Source organism: Palaemon carinicauda, chromosome 44 (genome assembly GCF_036898095.1).
Source record: "Palaemon carinicauda isolate YSFRI2023 chromosome 44, ASM3689809v2, whole genome shotgun sequence".
Lineage (NCBI taxonomy): Eukaryota > Metazoa > Arthropoda > Malacostraca > Decapoda > Palaemonidae > Palaemon > Palaemon carinicauda.
This window is the reverse complement of record NC_090768.1, coordinates 32,691,954-32,704,945: the sequence shown is the minus strand read 5'-3', so window position 1 is coordinate 32,704,945 and position 12,992 is coordinate 32,691,954. Positions and strand designations below refer to the sequence as shown.

The 12,992-nt window shown below is 38.0% G+C and overlaps 2 protein-coding genes across 2 annotated transcripts in view; both read right to left on the bottom strand.

Annotated features, from left to right (window-relative positions):
• Window positions 1-12,992, bottom strand: part of LOC137634545 (uncharacterized) — a 469,969-nt gene that overhangs the window by 289,213 nt on the left and 167,764 nt on the right. The gene's annotated exons all lie outside the window — the stretch shown is intronic.
• The window catches only part of LOC137634246 (ATP-binding cassette sub-family F member 1), a 43,722-nt gene continuing 32,991 nt past the window's right edge, over window positions 2,262-12,992 (bottom strand). Inside the window, exons 8-9 of the mRNA XM_068366523.1 lie at window positions 7,578-7,676; window positions 2,262-3,231 (exon numbers count right to left, since the gene is read on the bottom strand). Coding sequence (XP_068222624.1) covers window positions 2,383-3,231; window positions 7,578-7,676 — 948 coding nt within the window. The 3' untranslated portion in view covers window positions 2,262-2,382. The remainder of the gene's footprint in view (window positions 3,232-7,577; window positions 7,677-12,992) is intronic.

Below are 12,992 nucleotides of genomic sequence, written 5' to 3'. Positions count from 1 at the left end.
TTACTCAAAATATTTTTCAGTTAGCTAAGCAGTACATATACAGTATGTATCAAGAATTTACACATTTATTTCTAACTAACAAATATTTACTAAAAAAAATTTCAGTTTGTTGAGTAGCCCATAAACATATCAAGAATTCCAATATCTATTTTTGCGTAGCAAAGGTTTACTCATAAATTGTTTTCAGTTAGCTAAGTATCCCACATATGTATTAAGAATTCTCACAACTACCTCTGCATAACAATTGCTTACTTAATTTTTTCAGTTAGTTAAGTAGACCACGTGTTCATCAAGAATTCCCACATCTATTTCTGCATAACAGATGTTTACTCAAAATTGTTTTCACTTAGTTAAGTAGCCCCCATATGTATCAAAAAATTTCCACAGCTATTCCTGCATTACAAATGTTTACTCAAAATTGTTTTCAGTTAGTTAAGTAGCACACACATGTATAAAAAAATTCCCACATCTATTTCTGCATAACAAACTTTTACTCCAAAAAAATTTTCATTTCGTTAAGTGGACCACATATATATCAAGAATTCCCATCTCTATTTCTACATAACAAATGTTTAATCAAAATCTTTTATAGTTAAGTATTCCACATATGCATCAAGAATTCCCATATCTACAGTATTTCTGTAAAACAAATTCTTAAATTGCTTTTAATTAGTTAAGTAGCCCACATATGTATCAAGAATTCCCACGTCTATTTGCATAACAAATTTTCACTCAAAAAAAATTTTCAGTAGTTAAGTAGCCCACATATACATATATAATTTCAACATCTATTTCCGCATAACAAATGTTTAAATCACATTCAATTCGTTAAGTAGCCCACATATGTATCAAGAATTTACACATCTATTCCTGTATAACAAATGTTTAAATCGTTTTCAGTTATTTAAGTAGTCCCCATATGTATCAAGAATTTCCACATCAATTCCCACATAACAAATTTATAAATCTTTTTCAGTTAGTTAAGTAGCCCACATCTATCAAGAATTTTCCCACATATGTATCAACAATTGCCACATCTTTTTCTTTTTTCTGCATTACAGATACTCCTATATTTCTATTTTTCACTTATTGAATTCAAGACATTTTTTATTCATTGCCTGTACCGGTTCCTTGAGACTTCATAAGTCGAACTTTATACTTACTGTAATTGTTACACCACCTGAGCAAATCCTCTAATATAATAAAGTAATAGCACGATCTAAAAGTTAAAACAAATAAATGAGAAAACACAAATAAAAACTTACAATAATGTACTGTACAGTATTTACATATATTTGTCATTTAGTCATGTACTAAAGTCTGCAACCATTCTTTAAGAAGTGGACTTATGGAATTACAGTATATAAATCTCATTTATATACAATGAAAATGTGTGCATTTGGCAAAATACAAGTATGAAAGTTGACGAGGTGACGGCTAATAAAAAGTTTTGATCAAGTCTTTAGCTGTCTGCGTGACACTTTGACCCATGAAAGTACAGCTTCCAGTTTATAGAGAGTGAGAAAAGCTATCAATTAGTTTCTAAAGAATAGATAACAGGATGGAGTTCTGTACAGTCCTGAACAAATGGTGATGAGGCACTCTCAAGTTTTATTTATTTGAAAAATGAATTTCAGAATTTTCAAAAGAACATACTTAAATATGCACAAGAATTCCCTGGCTATGGAGATGGATACAAAAGGGGAGAGAATACTAAAGCAACTCTTAAGGTGGTGGGAATGTTAGATGTGTAAGGGAAAGGCAAGAGATAAACTTTTCTTATTATATTTCTAGAGTATTACTATGGAAGAAAAGGATGGTTAGCACTACAGGAAAATTCCTTAGGCCAGTAAGTCTTGCATGTTGCACAGAAATAATCTATAAGACATTCCCATCATGTTGCCAAACCATTACAAACAAATTCAGAACAATCAAAACTACTAGTAAAATGAAGACATTTGCAAAATGCTCACCAAAAGAGATGACTTTGTGCGGGAGGGTTTAACCAAAACAAGTTTACTAAAAAAGTTTCAACTTCCTAATTAGATTACAAGATGGAAGAAATGTTGCAATGCAAGAAAAATCTCTCCTCTTTACTCAAGTTACCTGAACAGAATGTAAGCTTCCATAGTCCAATTCAACATTCAATACAAAAACAAATTACTATACAGTAATTAATGGCAGTAAATTTTGTTATTATTACCTAACATAGGCACTAAACTTATCCAGTAAGGGAAAGGTTACAAAGCAACAAAGATGAATCAAAATAAGCAAATTTATTTCCAGATTAAAGTTAAATTGTTTAAAAATTGTCAAGGCTAAGCATACTTCATGATTAAAATCTCCAAGTTCTAAACAAACGATCTTAAACAACATAAGGACTTAGAGGTCAGCAGCATTATGTGCGGCAATACTGGGATTATTAATTTCTTCACCAAGTTCTTCCAACAATTCTTTACGATAGTCATCAAAGTCACCTTCTATTTCATTAATTGTCTGCTCCTCAATGACCCACAAAGTACAATTAGTATCACGGATTAAGCGTTCGTCGTGAGAAACTATAATGACACCACCCTTATACTCTGCAATAGCTTCTGCCAAAGCATCAATACTTTCAATGTCTAAGTTGTTGGTAGGTTCATCAAGAATCAGTACATCAGGAGATGATAAGCACAGTTCAGCTAGAGCAACTCGGGCCTTTTGACCTCCGGAGAGATCTTTATTTTTTATAGTATGAGCATGAGAAGCCAAACCAAATGTGCCAAGGGATTTTCTTGCCTTCTCATATTGTAAATTGAAAAGTCTCATTAAATATTCTGACGGAGATTCTTCAGCAGTTAAGTGCTCACCAGAATGCTGGTCATAGCGTCCAATCTTCAGACGGTGATTCTTTCGAACTTCGCCTTCAGTAGGAGACAACTCACTTACAAGTAACTTCAAAAATGTGGATTTTCCAACACCATTAGGTCCCACAATTGCAATACGGCTATCCATGTCTATACCAAAATCAACTTTCTTGAAAAGGGGCTTGTGACCTTCATAGGAGAAAGTAACATTGTATAGTCCAAGGATTGGAGGCTGGAGAGGTGGCGGTTCTGGGAAGGAAAATTTGACAATGTACTCCTGTGGCCGAAGTAAGAGTTCTTGGGGACCATCTTCATCTTCATCCTTCTTATTCTTGGCACGGTTCTTTTCTTGTTTCCTGGTAAGAGCCTCCTTGGTCTTCTTTTCCTATAAAAATGGAAATAATTCAATAAAAAAATAATTGTAGGCAATATATAGCATGATACAATAAATATCTAAAAACTGATCACTTACTTTGGTTCATTTACTTTAATATCCCTAACGCTTCAATATTTAAATTAAACTGTTCTACTATTTAAATAAATTCACAACACTCAAACCTGCATACAATCTATTAGATAGTTTAACAAGACATGATTAAAATCTCTCGATAGATTGACATACTTTGAATCCCACAAGGTTGCATATCTTCCCTGTCATGATAGTCTATGAATGAAATAAGTAACTTTTCTTTTGCATTTAAAAATATATTAATTGCAAAAGTTGACGATTACTGTACTTCTCCCATACTTATAAAATCAGTACCCAGAGGGAATCAAATGCCAAAAAAGTACACATTACAGTAAAGATTACAGTGAACCCTCGCTACTTCGCGGTTCGACCATCGCGGATTCACCACTTCGCGGATTTTTTCCATAATCCATATATATACATATGTATGCATGTATTTATGTATATATGTAGGTATGTATATGTGTATACATATAAATATATATATATATATATATATATATATATATATATATATATATACATATATATATATATATATATATATATATATATATATATATATATACATATATATATATATATATATATATATATATATATATATATATATACTGTATATATATATATATATATACACACACACACACATATATATATATATATATATATATATATATATATATATATATATATATATATATATATATATATACATACATACATACATACATACATATATATATATATATATATATATATATATATATATATATATATATATATATATATCTAAAGTAGGAAGATGTGATGTAGTTCTAAGGGAAAAGTATGGGAAATATGTCTGGGTAATAAGCAAAGCTCTACCTCCAGTTTGTTTCTACATTATGATCAGAGATAAATGTAAACAAAACATTGGTTGCCATTTTTTATCGTGCTTTTTAGCATGTTTAGGAAATGCATGATATAAAATCACCTTTAATATTTGTGCCTGTTTTAGTTTAGGGTACTGTAGTACATGCATTAAGTGTTCTGTACATTAAAGGGTAGTTTGTTAACAGTACTACGTACAAGGGAAGGTTTTAAAAGTCTGAATATACATGTTGAATAAATAGGTAAATATGGTGTCACTACTTCGCGGATTTTCACCTATCGCGGCCGCGACTGGAACCTATCTACCGCGATAAACGAGGGTTCACTGTATAGAACTTAATAAATACAAATTATCATATACTATAAAAATTAATTATTTCACTATTACCCCAATATTCATTGTGTTATGTGCTTTGAAGTGCTAGTTTTAGTTGCAGAATATACAAGAAAAAAGTATATGTTTGGCTTGATTAATTTTTCTTTATTACTACTAGAGTTGGGGAGGACAATACAAGTAATTATGTACTGTATATAATAAATTTTATGTTAATAAAAATTTTGTGTATTTCAACAAATTTTACCAATAGTTATTGTGAATACAGAATGGTGGGCGAGTGGCAACAAGTTATGGTGAGCTATAGAAATTCCCCAGGTGAATGAGAATTAAAGAAACGGGATATCCTGAGCTTGTAGCAACCGTAAGGTTTAGAGACTGGACTTGTAAATTCTCATCTATGTTAAGTGCTTCAAAAGTTCTTTACCGCCATGCAAGCCAAAATCTTCCAATACATCAAGTCCTTGGAGAGATTTTTAGGATGTCAGGTTACTCAACTTGCCTAAACCATATCAGCTTCACAAACCCCACAAACTCAAAACCCAATATAGAAATCCTTCAATTTGAAATGTTACCCCCGGTGAATCAAGGTACTGAAAGTATGACCAGAATTAGAAAATAATTTGTACATCGTTTAAATAAAAAGAACCAAGTAAACAGACTACTTTTTCCAAGCAGAGGTTCTTTATTGAATTCAAAGATGTAGCAACCCCTCTAGTGTCATGAGTTGATACTTTAAGTATAGAAAAAGCTGACTCATCAGATTACATTTTTCGGAAAAAAATATGTTGAATTTTGGACATGGGTGAGAATGGTCTCTTGAACCCCAGACCAGATTTTTTATATCACTGCATATAAGATAATCCCTATTCAAATAAAGTACGCCTTTCAAGTCCTAATGAAGGCATTTACAGATGGCAGAGAAGTGACTATCAAGACCCTTAATCTAAAAATCCCTCTTGGTGCTGAACTCGGGTAACAAGAAAATAAGTGCTCCTTTGGAATTGAAAAAAAATTTTGCTGAACAATGCTTACAATTCATAAGCCCTTTTTGGTTGAGCCCACAGTCACTAAAATGAGTATTTTAACATAAGGCACTTTATATACAGTAGCCTCGATGAGTTCAAACGTAAGACCACACGTATCTAACATTCCAGGATATCATCTTTATTTAGGTGAATCTTCAATAGTGAATGTTTTAACGAAATTCCTGATGACAGTGCTATAAGAGGAATCTAAATTTGAGTTTGCAGCATCAAACCCAACATGAATCTACGCAATTTGATAGCTAAAAATGAGATACCTTCGACATTTGGTAAAAGCAAAAAATTCTTTTTATATCTAGGGAGGTGTTTATTGCTGAAATGCATCTGGATGCACCAACATAGTACATTTCCTAGTGGTGTTGGTAAAGAGAACTTGTAGAAAGTAATTATAGATAATTTATCGACACCAGAAGTGTTGATGCACCATATACAATTGATGGTGCTTGAGAAAACCTCTCCTTGAAGGAAGGATTCAAGGAAGGTCTGACAAGAGAGGCCATAGGTTTGGATACCACTCACTTTTGTGACCAGTGCAGAGTAACAAGTCATCCTTACATTGTTCGACCATCTTAACTACATAATCATACTTCTAATCATGGATAAAGGAGGGAATGCATAGAGATCTAGGCTTGACTGGTCTTGCAGCATAGCATCTACTGCCCATTCTAAAGGATCCTGGAGTGGTGAGCAAAATACTCTATCTTCCAGATGCAGGTTTCCACTTTCCACTCCTTTCCACACAATGACAGACAAAGATATAGATCAGTCAATGGGAAATTGATTCCTTCTGCTTAACTGGTCTGTCCACACATTTATTACTCATGTAATGAATTGTGAGGTACCAAGGAAATATTCCTCACCTTTGTCATACAAAGTTCTTGAGCCAGAAGGAACAGAAGTCTTGACTTGGTCCCTCCCCACTTCCTTACCTAAGACAGTGAGCTAGTCTTGCCTGAGTACAGAGCTACAGCCTTGTTCATTACGACAAGACTTTCCAAATTGCCAGCAATTTCAAGTAATTGATGTGTGAAGAGCTGTTTCTCACAGGTTCCACATTTCAAGTGGCAGTAAGTTTTCCATGGTTCTCCCCTTCCTCTGTGGATGAGCCTGAAAATAACAAAAGGTCTGGGACCGGAAGCCCACTAAAAGGAGACATCACAGGAGCACCAGCTTGATTGTTGTTTCTCATCAAGGAACTGCTGAAGCCTACCCTGCAAAGAAGAGCCTCCAATACCCAGAGGAAGGCCATAACAAGCAAAGGTCGTCAACTCTCTGAAAAGAAGAAGGGTAAATCTCCCAGAGGAGGAGGCGCCATTGTTTCGCTAGGGGAAACTGGGCGGTCTCCCTGGCCCCAGGCTTGACCAAGTGTTAAAAGACCATCAATCTTTCCTCAACACCCTCCAGAGGGGACCATAAGGGAAGAGTGACATGAGAGAGTTCCGTTGAAAGAGGAAGTAGGCCAGGACTGCTTACACTTCGAGGAAGACCCCAAAGGAAGAGAATCTCTTTTGGCCTCCTCCTTTCTCCTGCTGAACAACATCCCCTTTAAGTATGGTCACAGAGCATGCATGTCCTCTGCATGACCGACACAACCTGTAAGGATCAACCTCCACACTACTGAGAAAGGTGCCGCAAGTCTTAGGCAGCACATCTGAACATGTCCGCTCGATGACACATACACACAAGCAAAAGCTGGAAGAGAAGTTAATTTTTAAAGGTCAATTCAAAAGCAAAACCTGACAAAAAAAAATTCCAGACAGAGAGGAACAAGTTCACTATCTGATGGGTGAAGTCCAAGTGGGCTTATAGTGAACTACAGGGAACTCTACTGCCTTCCCACTACCAACAGTAACTACCCTGACAGTTGTTACATTGTTAAAAGTTTTAATTGCCATATTTCAGCCTTCACTGTTATCTATCTCCTACTGTATAGTAAAGGACTATGGTTTGTACTTGTGTTGGAACAAACTTTCATTCAATATACAAAAAGAAAAAAAAAAGGTACTTACAGCTTGCTTCTTGGTAGCTCCTGAAGCTTTCATCTCCTTAATTCTCTTTTCCTGCTTTTCATAAGCCTTTAATTGTTCCCTACGTTTCTGAACCAACATCTAAAACAAGAAAGGGAATGAACAATGTGTATAATACTGCACAGTAATATTAAAAAATTATATGAGAAGACTTTTAAAAACACACACAAAAAAATCTTAATTCATTTAAAGAATACTGGAAATTGACTAAAATAATATAAAATAGATTCAATTCAACAGTTAATTACCTTATATAATCTTAGCTATGCTTTCTATAATAAATATTACAAATAAAATAATGCACATATTAATGAATTTCCATAATATAGTTACTTCTACAGAATCTTTTATATATAAAACCAATGAGAATTAACATGAAATATTCATATGAAACTAAACTCCAATTCATTTATAAAATCTAAAGACACCATTACACATTCTTCTTTCCCACCATTATCCCTACAGTAAGGGGTCAGTTGCCTTCTATCATAGGCATCCTTTTCCCTTCATATGATCCTTCACCTTATCTCGCCACCTAATAATCTGCCTACCTCTCGATCTTCTTCCCACCAACACATTCCTTCCAAGACCTCCTCACACCCTCCCCACCAACCATCCTCAACATATGCCTACACCATCTCAGTTGTGACACTATCACCTCTGAAATTTATATCATGCCTGCCATTCTTCTTTATTTCATCATTTTCCTATCTTTCAAGGAGTGATATTCCCATAATCTGCTTTCACATTCTCATCTCTGTTCTCTCAAGCTTTGCATACTCTTTTCATCTTAGAGCCCACATTCCCCATCCATACATTAACACTGGTCTTATTACTGTGCTATGGTTCTTGATTTTTACCACTCCTGCCACCTCCCTCTACTTCCCCAGGGCTGCTTTTATCCTACTATCAACTTCAGCCTCACACTCTCCCTCCTGGCCTATAGTATAGCCAAAGTATCTAAATTGTTCCACCTGTTTTATAACTGAGCCTCTACTTCCACGCATGGCAATCCAGTTCCTACCTTCCTTACTGATCACCATAGCTTTCAAATTATCGACATTTACCCTCAAACCGCCACTCTCAAAGTCTCTTGCCACTCTGCAACCCTTCTCTGTAGGTCTTCATTTTAAGCAATAGGCTAATCACCAAATCATCTGCATATACTGTAATAACTCCCATAACTCTTCATTTCTCATCTCTTTACTTAACACATCCAAGACCAACACAAATAGAAATGGGCTTAATGCTGACCCATGGTGTAATCCATTACTAATTTTAAAGATTTCTGTTTCTACAACTGATATTATTACTTTTCCCATTGTTCTTTTGTACATCATCTCTAACATTCTATCCATCTTACCTGGAACTTCCCTCTTCCTCACTTCTCTTGGTATTCATCATAAGCTTCTCTTGATCTAAAAGGGCACAGAACAGCTTCTGGTTTCCTTCTAGCCTCTATTTCCGTAGCTCCTTACTATAAACATGGCATCCACAGTCCCTCTCCCCTCCATGAATCCATACTGCTGTTTCCCTATCTTTACAATCTCTCATCTAGTAACCTCTCAAACACTTTCAAACCATGCTCTGTTCTCTTAATTTCCTTGTAGCTGCCATATCCATCCCATAATGTTCTTAATATATATATCATCCATTCTCCCACTTCTGTAGCTAGTTTCATGACCACTTCAATTTGACTCTATTGGACCTGGTGCTTTGCAATTTTTTATTTTACTTAATGCCCAATACAAATTGCAATACTAAAAGATATTTTTATGAGTGACAAGAAAAATGTTATTTTTATTAATAAAATAAATTTTTGAATATACTTACCCGGTGATTATATAAGCTGCAGCTCTGCTGCCCGACAGAAAAACCTACGGTCAAAATACGCCAGCGATCGCTATGCAGGTAGGGGGTGTACATCAACAGCGCCATCTGTCGAGCAGGTACTCAAGTACTCCATGTAAACACAGAACCAATTTTCTCCTCGGTCCACTGGGTCTCTATTGGGGAGGAAGGGAGGGTCCTTTAATATATAATCACCGGGTAAGTATATTCAAAAATTTATTTTATTAATAAAAATAACATTTTTCAATATTAAACTTAGCCGGTGATTATATAAGCTGATTCACACCCAGGGGGGTGGGTAGAGACCAGCATTACGTGTTACATTATTATGAGCTAAGTATTTTGTATTTCATTTTAGCAGTTATTCAAAATAACAAACATAAAATAAATAAGTACCTGGTAAGGAAGTCGACTTGAACAATTACTCTGCCTTTTTAAGTACGTCTTCCTTACTGAGCCTCGCGATCCTCTTAGGATGCTGAGCGACTCCTAGGAGCTGAAGTATCAAGGGTTGCCACCCATACTAAAGGACCTCATCAAAACCTCTAATCTAGGCGCTTCTCAAGAAAAGAATTTGACCACCCGCCAAATCAACCAGGATGCGAAAGGCTTCTTAGCCTTCCGGACAACCCAAAAACAACAATAAAAAACATTTCAAGAGAAAGATTAAAAAAGGTTATGGAATTAGGGGAATGTAGTGGTTGAGCCCTCACCCACTACTGCACTCGCTGCTACGAATGGTCCCAGGGTGTAGCAGTTCTCGTAAAGAGACTGGACATCTTTAAGATAAAAAGACGCGAACACTGACTTGCTTCTCCAATAGGTTGCGTCCATTATACTCTGCAGAGATCTATTTTGTTTAAAGGCCACTGAAGTTGCGACAGCTCTAACTTCATGTGTCCTTACCTTCAGCAAAGCATGGTCTTCCTCATTCAGATGGGAATGAGCCTCTCGTATCAACAGTCTGATATAATAGGAAACTGCATTCTTTGACATAGGTAAAGAAGGTTTCTTAATAGCACACCATAAAGCTTCTGACTGTCCTCGTAAAGGTTTAGTTCGTCTTAAATAGAACTTAAGAGCTCTAACAGGGCATAAGACTCTTTCTAGTTCATTTCAAACCAAATTAGAAAGGCTTGGAATATCGAACGATTTCGGCCAAGGACGAGAAGGTAGTTCGTTTTTGGCTAGAAAACCAAGCTGTAAAGAACATGTAGCCGTTTCAGATGAAAATCCGATGTTCCTGCTGAAGGCGTGTATCTCACTGACTCTTTTAGCTGTTGCTAAGCAGACGAGGAAAAGAGTCTTTAAAGTGAGATCTTTAAAGGAGGCTGAATGTAGTGGCTCGAACCTTTCTGACATAAGGAATCTTAGTACCACGTCTAAATTCCAACCTGGTGTAGCCAAACGACGCTCCTTCGAGGTCTCAAAAGACTTAAGGAGGTCCTGTAGATCTTTGTTGTTGGAAAGATCTAAGCCTCTGTGACGGAAGACTGTTGCCAACATGCTTCTGTAACCTTTGATTGTGGGAGCTGAAAGAGATCTTTCCTTCCTCAGGTATAATAGGAAGTCAGCTATTTGGGTTACAGAGGTACTGGTTGAGGATACTGATACCGACTTGCACCAGCTTCGGAATACTTCCCACTTCGACTGGTAGACTCTAAGAGTGGATGTCCTCCTTGCTCTAGCAATCGCCCTGGCTGCCTCCTTCGAAAAGCCTCTAGCTCTCGAGAGTCTTTCGATAGTCTGAAGGCAGTCAGACGAAGAGCGTGGAGGCTTGGGTGTACCTTCTTTACGTGTGGCTGACGTAGAAGGTAGGTAGGTTGGCCCCATGTGGCCCATAGTCTCTTGCACACATCCTTGTGTAGGGTCCATTCTGTTGGGATGATTTGACCCTTCCGACTGAGGCAGTCCGCCATGACATTCATGTCGCCTTGAATGAACCTCGTTACTAGAGAAAGGTTTAGATCTCTTGACCAAGTGAGGAGGTCCCTTGCGATCTCGTACAACGTCATAGAATGGGTCCCTCCTTGTTTGGAGATGTACGCCAAGGCCGTGGTGTTGTCTTGAGTTCACCTCCACCACCTTGCCTAGAAGGAGGGACTTGAAGCTTTTCAAGGCCAGATGAACTGCCAGTAGCTCCTTGCAGTTGATATGTAACGTTCTTTGATTCGAGTTCCAGGATCCCGAGCATTCCCGACCGTCTAATGTCGCACCCCAGCCCGTGTCCGATGCGTCCGAGAAGAGAACGTGGTTGGGGGTCTGAACAGCTAGGGGCAGACCCTCTCTGAGGTGGATGTTGTCCTTCCACCAAGTCAGTGATGACTTCATCTTCTCGGAAATGGGAATCGAGACCGCTTCTAGCGTCTTGTCCTTTTTCCAGTGCACAGCTAGGTGAAATTGAAGGGGACGGAGGTGCAGTCTCCCTAACTCGATGAACTGTGCCAGGGATGAAAGCGTCCCTATCAGACTCATCCACTGTCTGACTGAACATCGGTCCTTCTTTAGCATGTTCTGGATGCATCCTTAGGCTTGACTTGTTCTGGGGGCCGACGGAAAAGCCCGAAAAGCTTGACTGTGAATCTCCATCCCTAAGTACACTATAGTTTGGGATGGGACCAGTTGGGACTTTTCCATATTGACCAGGAGACCCAATTCCTTGGTCAGATCTAGAGTCCACTTTAGATTCTCCAGACAGCGACGACTGGAAGCAGCTCTTAGAAGCCAGTCGTCCAAATAGAGGGAGGCTCTGATGTCCGCTAAATGCAGGAATTTGGCAATATTCCTCATCAGTTTCGTAAAGACAAGAGGAGCCGTGCTTAGGCCAAAGCACAGGGCTTGAAATTGGTAGACAACCTTCCCAGGTTGGGAATCTGGGTGGATGGGGACGTGAAAGTAAGCGTCCCTTAGGTCTAAAGAGACCATCCAGTCTTCCTTCCTGACCGCTGCTAGCACAGACTTTGTCGTCTCCATGGCGAACGTCTGCTTTGTGACAAAGACATTCAGAGCACTGACGTCTAGCACCGGCCTCCACCCTCCTGTCTTCTTTACCACTAAGAAGAGACGGTTGTAGAAGCCCGGGGATTGATGGTCCCGGACTTTGACTACCGCTCCCTTTTCTAGTAAGAGGGACACCTCTTGCTTCAAAGCTTGTCTCTTGTCCTCCTCTCTGTACCTGGGAGAGAGGTCGATGGCCGACATTGCTAGAGGGGGTTTGCGTATAAACGGGATCTTGTACCCTTCTCTGAGCAACTTCACAGATTGAGCATCTGCGCCCCTTTTCTCCCAGGACTGCCAGAAGTTCTTGAGTCTGGCTCCCACTGCTGTCTGAAGAATGTGGCAGTCAGACTCTGCCCTTAAAGGACTTGGTACCTTTCTTCTTAATTCCGCGTCTCCCTTCGGCACGAGCACCTCCTCTGCTGGAGGCTCTGCCACGAAAGGGCGGAATGAACCTGGACGCTGGAGTGTCCATCCTGGGTCTAGACACGGTAGGCAAAGGGGTGGCTTTGCGAGCAGATGACGCAACCAGGTCATGCGTGTCTTTTT